An 18,580-nucleotide genomic window follows, 5' to 3' on the forward strand; every position below is an offset into this window, starting at 1 on the left:
CGCCAGGGCCCTGACAGCGGCCATGGCGCGGGGACAGCGCGGTCGAAGGGTCAGGCGCGCCGGAGGGGCGGGGCCGCGCCTGCGCACTCTCGGGCACGAGCGCGCCTGCGTAGTGGCCCCGGCTGGGCCGACCGGGAGGTAGGATGTCTGTCCGATGCGTCCAGATGGATTTTAACCCCTTTTAGCAAACTACCCCAAGTAACTGCCCCACACCAAACTCGTGTCCACACTGATGTCCTGAGCGCCTGCTCCTTCCTCAGTGCGCTCGTTTACATCGAGGCCCAGCCCACAGGCGGCCCGGGTGTTACCATTTCCGGTCCCAGGGTGGAGAGCACCGTTTCACGTTCAGGAGACAGGACAGGAATGAGGCTCGTGCCACCTAGCAGTTTGGGGGTGCAGACACTGCCCGGAGACGAGGGACAGATGGGAGGTGGGGCGGGGCCCTTTTCCGACCGAATCCCCTCGGCAGCTCTCCCTGGGGGTTTGAAGCACAGGTGCGGCTGACGCTGTGACTGAGGGGCTACTCTGGCACACCCCCGCTGTCCGAACCCACAGGGAGCAGCTCTACAAGGCAGCGCAGGGCTGGGGAAACTGCTTTAACAGGGCTTTAACAGACGGCATATAGGCCCTGCTTCTGGCAGGAAGGGCTTAAGCTCAGTTCTGAACATAAGAGGGCTCAGCGCAGCTCCAGGGCACAGCGTTTGCCTGGCTCACCGGAGGCCCCGAATTCAATCCCCATCCCTACGAAAACATCATGGAAGTGGAATGCACCACTGCAGACTGCGCACCAAACACACTCGCTGGCTTTGGTCCTGGAGGCTGGAAGGGCTGCTAATCCTTGGCGTGATCCTGCCGGGCGGCCTGCAGAGGCCGTAGTTCTGCACACTCCACACCCAGCACAGCCCCCAGACCCCTACTCAGCTGCACGGCACTGGGCACGTGTGACACCGAGACCTGGGGCCGGAGTGATGCTGCCTGTACAAAGCGTGGGGCAGGTGACCTGCTGAGGACTGTCCAACCTCTGCTGCAGGTACGTCATGGGAGCGGGCACCAGCACTTCCCATACATCCGGTCTGCGGCCTCATGGGCATGTGCCTGGGGCCCTGCTAGCACTGCACTGTGCCACACGTGCACATGCACCCACCTGGGCCTTTGTGGCCAAGGCCAGGGTAAGACCAGGAGTCGGGTGGGGTGCAGAAACGGGTGGCTGAGCAGCAGCAGGCAGGGAGCTGACATGTACAGGCTGCACTGGCAGGGCTCGAGGCTGTCCCACCTTGGTGCGGCCCCCACATTCCCCTCCAGGGTCTGAGCCCCACAGGTGCCCCTGCCCTGACTCTGTTCACTCAGGCCCTGCATGCTTTGCTTCTCACATTAGGGTGCATTATAAACACTTTCAACTCAGTTTACACTTAACCCTGCATTTCCTGAGATCATCCCCAGGTCGTTGTATTCAAAATATAAATAACTCACAGGGTTTACAAGTCCACCAATGTGAGCCTCACAAAGGCCACACTGACAACTACCACCTGCAGTTCCCGGGCCCACTGTGCACAGGATCTGCCAGGCTGGCCAGATGGGTTTATGGGTGGTGCAAGCGCTGTCTCAGCATCTCATGCACCCCAGCCCACCAGTCCCTCTCCTCCGCACGTGCCAGCTAAGCCAGCATTGTGTCCTCGGCTCCTCCGAGCAGGTGAAGACTGTCCTCGTCAGAGGTCTCGGCGTCCTCATCTGAGGTCTCAGCGTCCTTCTCCAGCCCTGACTCTTGCAGGGTGCGCTTTGTGCCCCGCTGCCTGGAGACCGCCAGGGCGTACCGGATGCTGTATCGGTTCCAGTCACAGCTGTGGACACACCGCATTGGTTCAGCACAAGGGTCCACAGACCTCCACTCCCCCCAAGAGCCTGGCCCTGTGCCCCCACCCAGCAGGGGGCAGACACACTTGTGTCCCCTCTTCCTGCCCAGATGACCTGCTTCCTAGCCCTGGCCCCAGCCCACAGCAGCCAAAAGTGCTCCCAGCCAGGGCTCTCTGCTATACAAAGCAGCCTCCGGAACCCACAACTTCCCAGAATAACAGGATGAAGACCTGTACTGCCCACGGAACTACCCAGGGAGACACGGCTTGCAGAACCCCTACCACATCCATATGCCGCCACCACACACACGTCAGCCCAAACAGACAGGTGGGACCCTCCCCTGAGCCCCGGGAGCAGGGACGCCTGCACCTGGGAAGGCCTGGCAGCCCACGGTCTCCTGGAGCAGGTGACACATCAGTATCAAGCCCTGCCAGCAAGCAGGGCACCGGGGAGAAAAAGCATGTGGAGAAAGAGCCTGTTCTGGACTCAGACTCACTCACTACAAAGACACAGGATTACACCTGTAATTCCAGCACTTGGGAGGCTGAGGCAGGAAAAGCCCAATCTCAAGGCCAACCTGGCCTATACAGAAAAAAAAAAAAAGACAAAAGGACAAAGTGACAGGCAGAGAATAGGCCTTTCAAAATCCCAGCAGGGACACCTGGCAACGGCCTTGAGACAGCGGGAAGGACACTGCCCCTGGGTGGGGCAAGCTACGCAGTCTTCGCTATCTAGGCCCTGTTTGGGGTAGTGCTGCTCTGGGGACAGGAAGCAGAACCACCAGAGCGCCATCTGGCGTGGGGAGGAGGGGGGCGGCCTTGGCCAGCAGCATCCCCGGCCCTTCACATGCTGTCACCATTGCCCTGCTTTCCTGCTGGGGACACCGACACAGAGGGGCCACACCCCAGCAGCAGACTGCCCAGACACATCAGGTGCTCACGGTACCACCTGAACAGAGCCGCTCACCACCCCACCTAGCACACCAGAACTTCTGTCAAGCCCAGCAACACAGGGAGCAAGCCCTGGCACTGACGTGGGGCCGTGGCACGGGCCCCCGCCCTCCCGCCAGCCCTCCTACACGCACAGCTTGGCCACGTCGTCCAGGTGCCGCTGGATGCCCTTCTGCAGGAACTGGACCGTTGGCAGCAGCTGCCCTGCCCTGGAAGGGAGACACGGCTGAGTGTGGCCTGCTGTGCACAGCCCAGGCCAGCGGCCGGGTGCCACGAGGCAGCCACGACAGCGGGGCACTGCACCTGCACTTCAGCTTCTGCCCGTGCAGCATGAGCAGCTTCTGCGTCCAGATGAGGTAGAACTCGAGGTGCCGAGAGACCTCAAAGGAGGAGGCCAAGAACTCCAGCAGCTTCTCCACATACAGCTCGGGCAGGGACGCGCTGACGACTTCAACTGCGGAGGAGAGCAAAGCTGTGTCTGCTCTGCCGAGCTGGCGCTGCCCACCCACCCGACCAGGCTCGGGCACTCACTCTCTGCCCAGGGCACGGCCTCGAGTGCCTCCTGTGTCAGCGTCCTCTCGTTGAGCCGGAAGGCCATGAGGATGGCGCGGGTGAATTCCTGTTGCCGCAGTGCCTCACGTACCCGCCCAGGGGTGACGCTGGTGTCCAGCTCGAAAGGGTCAAAGAGCATCCGAGCATCCAGTGAGAAGATGAGCAGCCCCTCTGTGCTGGTGGCCGCCCAGCAGCGCCCTGGGGTGAGCAGTGAAGAGGCACCCTCAAGACCTACAGCACACCTCCCTCCCATTTTCATAGAGTACCCTCCAACGGTCCAAGCCCAAGAGCAAACGGACTTCGTCCCGGGGGACTGACGTGGACGCCTGTGTGTCCCTCTGCCGGCACAGCACCCACGGACATACTCAGCTCTGCAGGTGGCCCCTGTGGCAGCTGCTCAGGACACCACAGTGCCTGGACGGGGCCACAAACAAAGCATGGGAACAAACAAAAGTGGCTGCAACTCAGCAACACCAGAGATGCGAGATCAGGGGGCGCGGAGATGCGGGGGAGCCCTGGGCCCCGCACCCAGCGTGCGGACCTGGGCCCACAGGGCAAAGCGGTGGGCCTGTGAGCTGTTCACCCCTCGCCTTCCACCCTGCTTCGGGGTGCCAGCTGACACCCTCACACTGCTGTTCTGCGGCAGAACCCGTGCGTGTAAGAACACAGGTGGGCAGGAAAGACCACAGCAAGGGGAGGGCAGCCAGCCTGAGGTTGCCCTGGGCCTATGGCCTGTGAGCAGTGGGGCTCCATCCTCCCCAGCTGTCCAGCCTCAGGGACAAGGGCAACGATGGAGCCGGTGGGGTTCTGTGACCCGTTCCTACGCACAGGGGACGGCGCTGTCTAGGGCCCACCCGCTGCTCTGTGACGAGGGCTCACCAGTGGGAGAGAAGCACAGGGAAGTCACCCTGATTTCAGGCTTGAAGTGGCGAGAACTCATGTCACCTGGGAAAGAGAACCAGCTGCGATCTCTGGCGGCAGCTCCAGGCTGCTCCCTGCCTGGCAGCATGGAGAACAGCAGCCTCTTCCCCTCAGGCGGGAAGAGCCCTTCATGTCCCGCTGGCTCCACGGAGCTGTGTATGGGGACAGGCCTGGGACATGTGCCCCCGAGGACCCTGCCTGCAGACACGTGGCCAGAAGGCCCCTGCCAGCCCAGGGCTGCGCCTGTTGTTCCCCATGGCGCCCCGGCCCACTCACAGAGGCGCACTGGCCTTCGGCTGACAGCGCCCCACCAGGATGGCCGACGTGGGACTCAGCTGGCCCAAGTCTTCCAGAACACCGGTGGGGCACGAGCACCTCTACTTCTCCGTGCCCACAGAGCAGAGGGCCAGCCGGCCCTGAAGCAAATGCATGGGCCTTCCTGGCATGACCGCCAAGGCTTCTAAAGGTGCCCAGCATCCAGCCAAAGGCCACAACAAAGGCAGCTACACACCCCACAACTGCAGCCCAAGCAAAGGACAACGGCCACCGCAGGAAAGCAGCGGAGGCAGCAGGCAGGACGGGGCTTCTGCGCACCTTTCCTCACTCCTGGCAGCGGAATGGCCACCCCCTCCTCCTCCCCAGCGTCTTGGTCAATGAGCGCCAGGTTGCCGAATTCCGTCATCTTTCTTCGGTTCAGAAACTCCTAGGACAGCAAAGGCTGTGGGCATGTGGCCCTCATGAAGCTGCTCCTCCCCAGGCCCCCACTGACAGAGACAGAGGGAGGGGTGTTGTGGCCCTGACCTCAGGACCCTCCTCAGTGCCTAAAGCCGGGACGGGCTAGCACCATCACCACAGCCACCACCAGCGCAGGGACGGAGCTCCGGCCCCTGGATACTGGCTCTGCACTCAGGCACACACGGAAGGTGCTGCCCCAGGCCAGGGCTGAGCAGGAGGACCCAGGACCCGAATTCTGCTCAGAGGCTCTGTTTTGGAGGACACTTGAGAGGACAGAGCCTCAGCCCAGGGCCGGACAGCACAGGTGGCCTTCCCCTGCCCCCTCAGGGCTCAGGCACTCCCCCCGCCCAGGCGTCCAGCCTTCTGCGTGGCTGTAGCCCTGGCCCATGCACTGACAGGACAGCTCACGCACACCTGCCCGCTGCCTGGCACTGCCACTCACCTCCATGGCATCCAAGGAGAGGTTGCAGGAGAGCTCAAATCTCTTTACCAGGATCTGCTCGCGGACATGGTAGAGGCACACGAACTTGGACACGCCCCCTGCCAGAATGCTCTGGCCGTCCGCAGAGTAGCACAGCGTGGTGAAGGCCCTGGGCAGGGATGGACGCAGCGCTCAGGGTGGCACCAAGAGCCTCTGCAGGGTGGCTCTTTCCAAGCCAGCTCGAGGACACTCCCCTCAGTGGCCTCCACCACCCGGCACCAAGGCCCTCACACTGTGCCCTGCGTAGCATGCTGCTCCTGAGCAGGGGGCCTGCCTTGTGGCACCACACGCAGCCCTCCTGCAGCCCCACAGCGGGCCTGCTGGGCCTGCAGAAACTGGGCCAGGTGCTCACTGCCTGGTGAGCCAGGACTCAGGACAATGACCTTGGGCCAGCACTGCTTCTCAGATGTGACTCCAAGACCACAGAGGGTAGAACGAAGGACTAACCAGACGCACTCCAAACTTAAAACTCGTGTCAAGAACACCCCGAGTGGGAAGACTGCTCCCAGCATGGGAGAAAATCTGCAGGTCTCCCCCGAAAAACGTGTCCTGGTGCCAGACACCAGGCTCCGCCTGGAAATGGGCCAGAGGCCCAAAAGCATCCTCCCCGGGAAACTCAAATGGCCAGTGAGCAGCGATATGAACCTGGCCGCCTGAGCAGTGGAGTGGGGGAAAGCAGGCACTGGCAGGGGTGAGGGGCGTGGTTGGGGGCGTGAACGGTGCAGCCAGGGGCCCACAGTGAGCACAACCACTGTACACACTGGTGAGGACACAGTGTCCCCATGAGGCTCCGCTGCTGAGCAGGATCCAGGGGCCTGGCCCACACCCACTGTCGCCACTGGACACATGCCTGGGCCCGGCCACCTGCCAACACGCCACTGTGCCCACACCCAGGGCCAGGCTGGCTGAGCGGCAGGCTGCAGGTGCAGTGCCCCCCCGGCTTCCCCGCCAGGCTGCCGACATCTGCAGTAACTCAGTTCTGGAGCGGGAGACCGGGTCGTCGGGCTGTGCCCGCTTCACCCAGCAAAGCCCAATCCACCCCCTGGGCCTGTGGGGCTAGAGCGCAGGCACAGGCTGTCTGCATCCACAGAAGCGACAACCACGCCAGAGAAGAGCAGTCACAACTGCCGGAGACGGGGTCTTGGGTGTGAGAACAGGAGGGCGAGGAAGCCCACAGTCCACGCACGCGCACACGCCCCAGGGCTGGGCCGCGCAGCCACTCACTTGCCCTTGGCGGAGTGCTTGGCCGTGACCTTGTCCAGCTCCTTCCGGCCTGCCTTGAGGTCAGGCCTGCCCTCAATGGAGCCAGTCTGTACAGCATTCTCAGGGTCCCAGAAGGTGATCTGCGAGTTCAGCGTGGCCACGGCCAGCTCCGCACCATCGGGCCGGAAGGTCACAGCCAGGGCTAGGGAGAAAGCCACCTCAGACCCAAGGAAGACGCCAGACATCTCAGGAGCCAGGAAGTGCCCCCTCAACAACCCTGGTGGGCAAGAATAATGTGCACCCCAGCCAGGAGCCGGGCACTGCCGGGCACCATGGTGGGTGAGGCCTGAGCATGGCCCATCCATACAGTACCCTGGGTTGGACACAGAGGTTCGCTTGAGGACAAGGTTATCCCAGGGAACATGAGCAGTGACAGTACACAGGAGACCAGTGACAGGGGTCACGGGGAGCTGACCCCTTGATTGGCTGCAGGGGCTCGAGAAAGGAGGGGGCAGCCAGGGCCCCTACAGCAGCCTCATCCTTCTGGGTGTGCAAACTAGCAGGACACTGCCACTCAGAGGCAAGTCATGACAGCTGCAGAAAGCAGCCAGCACAATGTGACTACCATGACGCTGCCTGGGGGTTGGGGGGCTCATCCCCCCACACCAGGAAAGCACACCAGAGGCGGAGGGGAGACCAGAGCACGACCAGGCAGGGGCATGCCACGTCAGCTCACCATCAGAAGTGAGGGTCAGTGTCTCCTTAGTCCTCCAGCTGTCAAACATGTCCCACAGGCGCACTGTCTTGTCCCAGGAGGCACTGGCCAGAATGGACTTCATTGGGTTAAAACACAGACCACTGATGGGGCCCTCGTGACCGGACAAGACCTACGGCAGCAGAGAGGCTGGGAAGTGACGGGGGACAAAAGGCTGCTGCTGCCCCAGCCAGCCCTCCTGTCATGCTGCTCTATGCCCTGGTCCACCCAGCTCCCCACTGTCCCAGGCAGCAGGCGGTAGGCAGCAGGCGGCAGGCGGCAGGCAGCAGGCGGCAGGCGGCAGGCGGCAGGCAGCTCCTCCTGGGCACCCAGCTCTGCAGAGCACGGCTCTGCGAGGACACCGGTCCTTACGTCGAGGAGCCTGCCTGTCTGCATGGACCACACGAAGATCTCAAAGGAGTCCTGGGCACCCGCAGAGACGATCTCCCCACTGGAGTCAACAGCCACGCAGGAGAACTGGGTGGGGCGGGGAGACGTGAAGGTCCGGAAGTTCCGGTACCTACCGAGAAAGCCAGGCCCAGGTCAGCGGCCCACGCGGGGGTCTCTGCCCTCACCACCAGACCCCCAGCCGGAGGCCCTGCCCAAGGACCAAGGCCTCACCTGTGAAGGTCAAAGGCTCGCACAGTGCCATCCATGGACGAGGACACGATGACGTAGCCACTGGAAGTAAAAGTCACGCCAGTGACCCCACTTGAGTGCTCCGTGAAAGTAATGAAGCAGAAGCCACTAAGGGTGTTCCACACCTTGACCTGTGGGGGCACAGGAAGTGGGTGAGCACAGCCACCCACATGAGCACCCCTGCTCTACCCTGGGAGGACAAAGGCACGCGGTAGTGGGTGATGGGCAGAACAGTGAAGGACACCTGCTTGTGCAGAAAGGGGGTCACGGACACCAAGCCCTCTCCGCTCGAATCCGCTCAACAGTGAGCCTCAGGAGCTGGAGATCCAGGCCGAGCCCCATCCGCTAGGATCCCCCGGCCCTGCCCAGTGCCCACCTTGCCATCGTCCCCGCCAGTGACAATGTACTGCCCGTCAGGGGAATATGCCAGCGACACCATGCTGTTGAAGTGGCCCTGTTGCTTGAGCACGTAGGACTCACTCTGCCACTCCCACACCAGCAGCTGGCCCAGGCCTGCAGGCACAGAATGGCTGGCACAGCTGCCCTAACTCAGCCCAGGGCAGAGGGCCCCTGAGTCCCTGACCAGCCCTGTGACCTGGGTCACCCCCTGCTAAGGCTGAGGAGGACCAGGCACAGACAGCAGCCCCACCAGACAGCGGGTGGGACACGGGCCAGGTCCAGGATGCCCGGGAGGGTCTAGAACCTGGCATCCAGGGGTTAAGGTCCAAGAGCCAAGAAGGGGGCCACCAGCAGGAACTGAGATCCCAGCAAGTCCACTGCTCCAGAACTCAGGAGCAAACCTGGGAACCCACCACCTCCCTGCAGCCGCAGCCCACACTGCTGGGCCCCAAAGTCCCCCATGCCCACCCTGCTCCACCTCTGTCGCTGGGCCAGAAAACAAACCTGAGCAGCCAAAGGCAATCCAGTCCCCAGAGCTGTTGATGGCGACCGAGGAGATCCTCTGGTCCGAGATGCTAGGGGAAGTGCTGGCGGGTGAGCAGGGACGCCGAGCATGCACAGCCGCCCCTTCCCTCCCACAGCACTCAGCACCAGGCCACGGGTGCAGCCAGCATGGGAACTTTCTGTGTTCCAGATAGAAGGTCAAAGGAAAAGGGGACAACAAAACTAACGCCAGCAGGCACACTGGTGCCCGCCTGTAACCTCAGCTACAGACACTGAGGCAGGAAGACCTCTACACAGAAGCAAGCCAGAGCAACACAGTGAGACTTTCTTGACATGAAAACCTGAAAGGGGGTTCGGATGTAGGCTCCCTGGGCCACAATGAGAAAAAACAACGCCACAATCAGCTCGGAGACCAAAGCCCATGGCCAGAACAGGGGGCTCATCAGCCTGCACGGGGTACACCGTGCCAGTGAGTGGGTGCGAAGCCCAGAGCTGCGGCTCACCTCAGGGAATGGATGAGGTTGAACTCCGGGAGCTCGTGCAGGTGGAAGATGCCAGATGTAAACCCGGTGACCAGGAGGTGCACCTTCTTGTGATACGCCGCAGCAGTCAGGCTATTGAAGTCTCCTTCCTTGTTGAAGAAGTACCTAAACCGACAGATGGTAACTGGGCTGCGGACCGTGGCCACACGCCCCAGGTCACACCTCGCCACACCCTGGAGACCTACTTGGCCAGCCTATGGTACTTCACTTTCCCCTTCCTCTCCTCCTCGGCTGGCACGGCCTTCCCTCGGATGGTGGTCTCCCTCTCGGCCCCCTCTTCCTGCTCCTCCTCCTCCTGCTCTCGCCGTAGCAGGTCTGCCTTCCAGCCAGTGGGGGCTTTCAGTCTCAGGCCCTCGGGCGGGGTATCACACTGCCACACACAAAGGGCTCCATCCTGGCTGATGGAGTATAGCTACAGGGGCACACAGGGACCCAGGTCATCCACCCCACCTCCAGGCCAAGAACCTTCTCTCCCAGGCCAGACCCACTAACGCCCCCTTGAACTAGCTCAGGACGAAGGGACCTAACAGCTCAGCTACTCAGTTGTCCCTGGGTCACCCTTGAGCTAGGGATCTTGGGTAGGACGTACATCCAGGCTGTTGGACTCAAAGAAGCAGGCCACGATGGCGTCCTTGTGCCCGCCCAGCGCGTAGTAGATGAGGTTGTCCCAGCGCTCGGCTCCAAACACCCAGGTGGACATGTCCTTGCTCCCAACCACAAAACACCTGGAACAGAGGGACACAGCTGCAGCGTGGTGGCCATGGCCATGCAGCCTTGCCAGCTGGTACACCACTGCGTCCATCACAGGCCCTCTCGAGGACAGAGCTGGCTCCTCAGGAGCCCCGGATGCAGCCTGAGAGCCCGATCCAAGCAGGCTCTGTGAATGGCACCGACAGTGTCGTTGCGGGGCACAGTGTCATGCGCTGGACGGCGCTGGAAGGACAGACACACAGCCTGCCTTCTCCCTGGCAGCCTGGGAGGTGCAGGGACAGTGCCAGTCCCTTGAGTACCTGCAGCCTTTTCCTGCAAAGCCAGACCCAGAACGGAGGAAAAAAAAGCCAGCAACTCCACAGTGTGTTCAGGGTAGGGACGGTCACAGGTGGTCAGGGGTGGTGGCCTGGAAGTGGCAGCATCTGGCAGCTCCCCAGCTAGACAGCGCCCACGGAAGGTAGACACATCTCCATCGGGGTCTGACTCACATGGAGCTCAGGGGATCAAGGAGTCCTCTCTCCAGGGAGAAAGCGCCCGGGCCTCACCTGGAGTCATCCGTCCAGTCGATGCATGTGGTCTCATCATATGGCCCAAAGTAGGTTTTGTCCAGGACAAAGGCATTGAATTCTCGCTTCTTCCCAGGGGCGTGGTACATCTGAGCAATGTTGCCCTTTGTGACAACAAACTTCCTGCAGCAGGAGAAAGGTCACAGGTGACAGGAGCAACAGCAGTCCAGACTTCGCAGAGCTGCCAGGCCCAGCCCACCCCAGGGCCTGAGGGCACCCATCCACTGTAGGACAGAGAGATGGTGGGGAAGAGACCAGGACAGATACTGGCTGGCTGCATGCCCAGGTGACCACCCAGAGCCCAAACAGGAGGACGTGGGAGCCAGCCTGGCTGTCGCTGCTCTCACCTGCCATCTGGGGAGAAGGAGATGCTGTGCACAGAGCCCTTGAAGTGGAAGTGGTGCAGCACAGACCTGCAGACCAGGCTGACCAGCAGCGCTTCGCCCCCTGCAAGAAGCCAGCATGTGACTTCGAGTCACCCGGGAGCCCGCAGCCATGCGCACGGTCATCGTGAGAGTCCACGTGGATGCAACATAGAAAGGGGCTGCCTGTGCCTGCTCTGGGACCCTGAAATGAGGGCCTGAGGGCCAGGAGGCCCAGCTGTGTTCCCAGTGATCCCACCGGTACACAGGGCCGAGGGACACCCAGCCCACCCAAGCACGGCTATCTACGGCCCCCAGACCCAGACGCAGAGGTGATGGGGAGAGGTCATCTTGGCCCATGCTAGCCCTGGGAGGACCTGCTCCTTGCCTCCTACTGCCCCTGCATCCCGTCCTTCCTCTCTCAGCCCTGCCCACACCAAGGACGATGGAGGGTGATCACCTTCATCAATGATGATCGCAAGCCGGCCATCAGGGGACAGCCCCACACACTTCACGTTGAACCTTGTGGCCAGGGGTAGGGTATCAGATTTGTTGCTGAAAAAAGAGGAACCGCAGTGTGTCGTAGGTTTTATGTCACTAGACCAGGAGGACAAGGCCCACCTTGTCCCAGCAGCCCACCCTACCCGGCAGTCCCCTTCCTGTGCCACGCCTGTCCTGTGCCACTGGACCCTGTGTGCCAGAGCTCATGGGCAGAAAAGGGGAAACGACAATGTCCCTGGAGGAGGACTGGCAAGACACACTGAACACGTTAGAGGTGGACCTGAGAAAACGGCGCCCCATACAAGTCAGTGTTATGGTCATTATGGTCTGTGTCTGGATGGCCCCCCAAAGCCTCATGAAGTCATGGGGTGGGCTTCTAGAGTTTTTGATTGATTCATGGTCCAGTGCTGGGACTATGGGTGTGAGTGCTACACCCACCCTGGGGAGGGAAGCCTGCATACAATATAAAGGAGGGAAAGAAGCTTGGCTGTGCCTCCCTTTTGCTCTTTCTGCTTTTGCTGTTTTCGACTGCCATGAACTGCTGCCCTCTGCCATGTGCCACTCTGCCTTAGAGCCAGCCAAGTATAGACTGAAACCTCCACGAACTGTGAGCTAAATAAACCTTTCCTTCCTTAATTTTGGTGTCAGGTATTTTGTCTCAGCAACGCCAAGAGAAAAGCAACCAAGTCAGTCAAGAAACCAGACAGAAGCTATACACCCAGTACATGGCATTCACCACAACGGCACACACACATAAAAGCTGGGTTTTCAGACAAATGGGAAAATACACAGAGCAATGAGATCTACCTCCACGTGTTGCACCCGGTTCTAGCTTTAGTACTGTATTGCTTGAATTTCTCTCAGCTAGTACTTTCCCATCTAGGCAGCCCTCACTAGGTGCCACTGGAATAAGACAGGTGCAGTCACCCCGTGGCACGCCCTGTACATGGGCTGTAGGCAGAGCAAGCACCACTGCCAACCCATCTCAGATGGAAAAAAAGACCAGGGCTATCCTGCTGGAGCTGTGGAGCAAGAGAGAAGAACCCAGAGGTCCCGAACAAAGGGGCTGCAGGACTGGCTCTCTCTGCCTCCCCTGCAACTCCACGAGAAACAGACCAGAAACGAGTTATGCGTTTCTTCAGAAGAAACACAGCCTAAACCTGAGCAACCAAAATCAACCTCTGGCTGGGGACTGCCCACTAACCCAGGAGGCCAAACACCACTGGAGCTCCCAAGCAAGCAGGGATCAGGCTGGCCTCCACTCCCCCAGGACCGGTGCCTACAGCCAGGGAGCTGCTAACCTCGAGCTGCACCTCTTGCCCACAGGAGAAGCAGGTGACACGTGACTGTGACCTTTAAGGGTAACACCGGGCAAGTTAGTCGAGACACCAGAAGAACAAAGCGTCCAGCAGGTAGTGCCGATGCCAACACACAACTCTGCCAATCCTTCAGTCTCTCGGGCTATCTTAATCCACAGGTGTCCATCCCATAACAAGGCAGGTGGGGGACACCACCTGCCTGCACATTCAGGCCAGCTGCCAATGCCACGAATGCCACACTTCAGCACACTTACTTCTTAAGATCAAACACAGTGACTCTGTTCCCCACAGGGCTGATGACTGAGTTTCCATCACAGGTGAAATTTAAGTTCCCACGCCGATAAACCGTACCCAGCAAATTTGAAAACTGGAAAGAAAATAAGCTGTCATAACACAAACAAAACAGTGTCCACTCCCTGGGAAGAGGCAAGTGGGGCATCTGGACAAAGATGACTCACAGGGCCAGACGGATGGGTCCCTGCTCATCCCTGGGGACATCGGCTGCCACAGAGGTGTAAAAAGCGCCCAAGGCACTGGCCAGGCAAAGGGAAGGAGCCCCACAGTTCAGCAATGAAAAGCCCTAGCAGTGGACTGGGGCCCCAGGGCCCCAGTGCTAACATCCCTTGTACTAACATCCTCTTTACCCGCTCACCACACAAGAGCAGTTGTTACACAATACAGTACCAGGGAGCAGAACGGCTCCTCCTATTCCACAACCTGAGGATAGAGCAAGGAGACGCATAGGGCAGGTTGTGAACTGTAAACCAGCCAGCTACTTACAGGCGACAGGGAAGATGTCTAAAGGGCTGGGGGGGCTGGAAACTGGGGGACGAGCAGCCAGCCAAGAAGGCCAGCATCTAGAGTGCTAGGTGGACCTCGGGGGAGGACTCCAAGCCGGGGCCAGGGTTCTGAGCAAAGGTGTCCCACCGCCCAAGGCGCGCTCGTGTTGTCTTGGGGTTTTGGGACTGGTGCTGGGGGATGCGCGGCCAGGGGTAGTACCAGACTTAGTGTGGACGGGCGCGTGGGACAGGATGGGACCCCAGGCAGGGCTGGCCCCCGGGGAGAACGCGCCCGATGGGTCGGGCAGGAGGGAGCGACCCGCGGAGGCCCGCACAAGAAAGCGCGGCCACAAGGGCGAAGGGGAGCGGGCCCTGGCCGCGACCGCCTCCCAGAAGAGCCACAGGTCACGCACCCCGGGGGTGCCCAGGTCGGTTCCGAGCCGCCTGTCCCACCCTCCGCCCCCTGCCTGCACTTCCGGCTCGCAAACCGACAGCACCTGACGGCTCACCGGGCCAGGACAGGGGTCACAGCAGAGCTGCCCCGAGCTGTGCCGGGCCGCGGCGCCCCGCCGCCCCCTCTGGCGCCCGCGCTCACCCGGTACGCGAACTTCATCTTGCAGCCGCACGTGTACGCCGGGGCCGCAGCAACTTCCGGGACGGGGCCGCCGTCCGGCACGCACTTCCGGGGCGGGACCACATGCCGGAGTCCGGGGCGGGGCTCGCAACGGCCCCGCCCCCAGTACCGCTTTCCCCGCCGGGTTGGGCTGGGCTCGGTGTCGCGAGCAGCGATGGGGAGAGCGCGAGGGCACGGGGTGCGACAGCGATCGGGGCCGGTGACCGCTGACCCCCGCGACTCGACGGCCGAGGGGCCCAGGAAGCAGGAGGATCCAGAACCACGGAAAGAACCGGGGATCCCCTTGCACCAAAGTGCGTAGGAACAAGAGCCTGAGTTCGGCCCTCCAGCCCTGCGGGTTACGGGGTAGGAAACCAGGAAACCCGCGCTGCTTCCCAGAAAGTCAACGGTCCATGCCGCGGGCTCAGGAGCAAGGCTCAGCTCCTCACCCCGTGTCACCGCGACAGAATGAGGCTCACAACAGCAGTTTCTTCTTAAAATGAGTATTTTTAGAATTTTAATGTTTACATTTTAAACAGTCTTCATACAGTGGTTTTAGTCTAACATTATATTACAGAACAGTGTGAAAAATGACTTTCCATAGTAAACCATGAAAATGGAATTAACACCTTCAGCGTCAAAGCCAACGGGTCGCCCTCCCCAGTCACAGAAGCCCAGCACATTGAACTGTAAGGATGCTGGCGGGTCCTACAGCCAGATACACGGGATGAGGAAACTTAAAGGAACATGTTCAAGAAAAGTAAAACTTAAAAATTATTGCAGATTTAAAGGTCACAGTTGAAAGTAAAACCAGCCTAGTTAGTTCTTTTATAAAAAGTATCACTTTTCCTTAGATGCAAACCTGGTGTTTAATTCCCTTTATAAATTTAACCGAATTTTAAATGCTAAAGAAAAAGTGAATACAAGCCTTGTGAGTGTTTTCCCTACTCTTTATGAGATGCCCATCCACCACGGACATCTGAGACTAACACACAAACCTGACCACTACAGGATGTAGATAGCTCGAAGGTAGGCAGATCGAATTCACCGTCTGCACGGCTCCACCCTAAAACCACCAGTTATAATCTTTCCAATCATGGGAGACCCCATGAAATTCACAAAAATTATAACTGATCTTTTCTGTTGTTCATGTTTACGTGTTCAACATATTCCCTGTAGAAGAGCTGCACAGTCTTTTCTTTTGAAACACACATTTCATACCTGGCTTAACTATTCAACATATGCCATGTCTGACTCAACAGAACCAGCCGCCTCACAGACAGAACCTCAGGACAGAAACCCACTGACAGCCTCCTCCTACTCTTACGACAGTTGAGAAACAGAGGACTTCCAAGTGTTTAATGACATTCTTTTGTCTTAAGGAATAAAAGGCAGAAGCACTTACCTTAGTTTGCAAAAGGTAGGCAATTACAGAGAAGGAATCTGTGATAGTTCTGAATTTACTGAGTTCCCAGGTAAGAAACGACCATAGACAATTTTTATTCCCCCTTTATTTGCTTACTGTAAATATATATAATTAGAAGATTTCCATCCTGAGAGAGCTCAGATACGAGAAAACCAAAGAACAGTGAGGTAAACCCTGGGTCCCGCACTGTCCCGGAGGTGAGGGAAACTGTGCTGCGCATCCAGCTCCGTGCTGACGAGGGGATGGGACACTTTTCTAACAGCACCAGATGTCAGAGACCTTGGTTCACAGGACTCAGCAGTCTGCAAGGCAAGCATTAACTCCTACAGCAGAAACCTTATTTCTGAGAACCTGAACTTGTATCGAGTCTCAAGTTCTAATCTGCCTAACCAGATGGATCACACTGATTAGTTATAAACCGCATATGAGGAACATACACTTCTGAAAAGTTTAAACAGATGGATATTTTTCTTCTTTACATGTTTCTCCAATTTCTAGCAATGAAAAAGCCATGGGGGCAAATCACACCACCTTTATTTATAAAATGAGGCAAAGGCCAACACAGAATACTGACAGGACTACTAGGTCACCTGGCTCCACACCTGGGTTATTCCCCAGCCCCGCCCCTGCTGGACCTACTGCACCTGCTCGCATTCATCTGGTCAGGTTCTGTTCCAAGCACACTGTGCCGGGGAATTCAGAGAACTCTACTCCTATGTACAAAAATACATTGCTTTGGAGAGCTGGAAAAGGGTCACTACATACAACACTTATTTACAAGCTGCGACTTCACACCAATAAAAACACGTTTATTTTGTCCTTGATTTTTGGTGCAACTTATACATAAACATTACATCAGTTAGTCTGTACTTTTAAAAATAATAAATCAACCATATGTACAATTAAATTTACAACCGAAAGTAAATCAGCCTGTTGGTAGGGTAAGTGGACCAGCAGAGGTTACTCCAGGCCAAGGCCTCCCCACGGCCAGCCCAGAACACCGCGAGGACCCTACTCCTCACCTCACGCAGAGCATCAGCCAGGACTTAAGGTGCACAAGATGTTGATTACACAGCTACACTTACGTGAACAGACTTTAAAGATGACAGAAAAGCAAACAGCATCTTAACTCACATATATAATGACAATTAAAATAAATATATATTTAATTCCAAGTGCATATGATAATCGACACTGGGGAACACAGGGACCAGAAACGTTTACACCTACGCTATCTCAACACTGCACTGCTCCTGTCTTCCTGGCCTGGTCCTTCTCTACCTTGAGCACGGCTCCCGCCTGTGGCTCTCCCAGTCAGCTGACTCCGGCACCCCAAGGCACAGAGGGTTATGCTCCCTCCCGACCCACCCACACCCCACCCGCTGGCCCTAAAAGGCGTTACTGGGGAGAGCAGGGCTGGGAAATCAGAAGACCCCCAAGTCCACTCCATCAGCCCAGAAGCTGGGCAGCCATCTGACCAGAGCAGACACAGGCACCACAGAAAGCCAGCGAGGCCTGCTGAGCGCCAGCACAGAAGACACAGGCTTCCATGTGGAGCCAGCAGATGCGCTGTGCAGGCAGCCCAGAGTAACAGTTCTACAGCAGTGAGCGTGAGTGAAGGAGCAGGGCTGAGAAGACACGGTGAGACACAAGCACAGAGACGGACGGTAAGAAAAGAAAATGGGTCCACACTGCAGACAAGATGAGGTGACGCTCTACCTCTGCCGGCCGGCTGCACAGTGCATTCCTTGGTACCTCTGTGGCCAAGCAGGGCTGCCAAGTCTGGTTAGAGCTAGCATGTTACAAGAAGAACAATCCAGTCACAGTCCCTAAAGTGCAATCACAGCAGTCTGTGGGGCCAGGCGACCGCAGGCTGCCGTCATGTCACGCTGACTTCCAGGACATGGTCGTCTTGGCTGGGGATGACCAGCACCTGCATGCCCATGCTGGAGTTGAAGACCTGGCCAGTGGGGAGCGCCTGCAGCCGGGGCATGGGCAGGCCCTTGTGCTCACTGCTGGTGGCCGAGTGCACGCTGCCTCTACTCCTCACGCTGCTGCAGTCCAGGTGGTCATCTGGGTGCTTGTCCACCGACAGGCTGTCATTTTCGATCCAGCTGTCTACAGAATACACAGGAAGTGAGAACAAGTCCTGGCACAATAATAAGAGGGACACATCATTCCTGTTAGCCCCAGAGGACCTCTGAAAGGACATCATCCCAGACCCTGCCCATACAGGGCCCCTCGCACACAGATGTAGCCCTCAGACCATGTGATAAGAGGCTTGGCTTCAGGTTAGTCTCTATCAGCAGGCGAGTAATTCCCAGTCTGCCCTGCACAGCACCAGCCTGTCCTGTCCACATGAAGCTACCCCCTCCTCCAATGCTGATTCAGTCCGACTCGGTGGTTCTGCCTTATGAGTGCCCCACTTTATGACGGAGCTAAAGCAATGCATGTGTGGTAAACTGTCCTTGGGACCTGAATTCTGATCTCCTAGGCTGGCAACACATGGTCTGATGTCTTAGTCCCTCAGCCCCACTCCATGGGGAGTGACCAGCACGACTCTGCCCTCTGCTACCCGCACTCTCTGGACATCGTGATTTGTGTTTCTGAATCCCAACACGCCTAGCTCTGCATGTGCCTGTGGCACAGTGAGCTCTTTATCATAAACAGGCATGGGTGAGAGGACTCCACCCAGCCAAAGACCAAGAAAAGTGCCTGGCCACATTCTGGGAGGCGTGGCCCATAAGAACAGCTGCCAACTCGGGCTTAGTA

At 58.7% G+C, this 18,580-nt stretch overlaps 3 protein-coding genes across 3 annotated transcripts in view; all 3 read right to left on the reverse strand.

The window, feature by feature from the left end:
* LOC102023005 (chromosome unknown open reading frame, human C21orf33) overlaps positions 1-169 on the reverse strand; it is a gene marked incomplete in the record, with an annotated part of 7,621 nt that extends 7,452 nt beyond the window's left edge. The window contains 1 exon segment of the mRNA XM_013505403.1: positions 1-169. Within this exon segment, the coding sequence (XP_013360857.1) occupies positions 1-24 (24 nt within the window).
* Positions 170-1,402: 1,233 nt separating this feature from the next.
* On the reverse strand, positions 1,403-14,448 carry Pwp2 (PWP2 periodic tryptophan protein homolog (yeast)). The gene is made up of 21 exons (XM_005375872.1): positions 14,365-14,448; positions 13,245-13,357; positions 11,631-11,725; positions 11,156-11,255; positions 10,788-10,931; positions 10,121-10,256; positions 9,717-9,943; positions 9,493-9,636; positions 8,990-9,060; positions 8,463-8,599; positions 8,069-8,217; positions 7,820-7,967; positions 7,430-7,580; positions 6,715-6,895; positions 5,452-5,599; positions 4,869-4,977; positions 4,233-4,298; positions 3,333-3,551; positions 3,105-3,255; positions 2,936-3,010; positions 1,403-1,838 (listed from the first exon to the last, which is right to left on the reverse strand). Exons 1-21 carry the CDS (start codon positions 14,380-14,382, stop codon positions 1,655-1,657), a joined length of 2,766 nt encoding a protein of 921 aa, XP_005375929.1. The 5' UTR covers positions 14,383-14,448; the 3' UTR covers positions 1,403-1,654.
* A 1,877-nt stretch (positions 14,449-16,325) lies between these two features.
* Trappc10 (trafficking protein particle complex 10) overlaps positions 16,326-18,580 on the reverse strand; it is a gene marked incomplete at its 5' end in the record, with an annotated part of 76,325 nt that continues 74,070 nt past the window's right edge. The window contains 1 exon segment of the mRNA XM_005375874.2: positions 16,326-17,926. Coding sequence (XP_005375931.1) covers positions 17,688-17,926 — 239 coding nt within the window. The 3' untranslated portion in view covers positions 16,326-17,687.

This window comes from Chinchilla lanigera, unplaced genomic scaffold (genome assembly GCF_000276665.1).
Source record: "Chinchilla lanigera isolate Chin_1 unplaced genomic scaffold, ChiLan1.0 scaffold00006, whole genome shotgun sequence".
Taxonomy (NCBI): domain Eukaryota; kingdom Metazoa; phylum Chordata; class Mammalia; order Rodentia; family Chinchillidae; genus Chinchilla; species Chinchilla lanigera.

Coding starts and splice junctions, on each gene's coding strand:
- Pwp2 (XM_005375872.1), bottom strand. Junction 8,600..8,989: donor GATTGCCTTTGGCTGCTCAG/GTTTGTTTTCTG, acceptor CTGTGCCTGCAG/GCCTGGGCCAGCTGCTGGTG. Junction 4,299..4,868: donor GCTGCCAGGAGTGAGGAAAG/GTGCGCAGAAGC, acceptor TCTCTTTCCCAG/GTGACATGAGTTCTCGCCAC.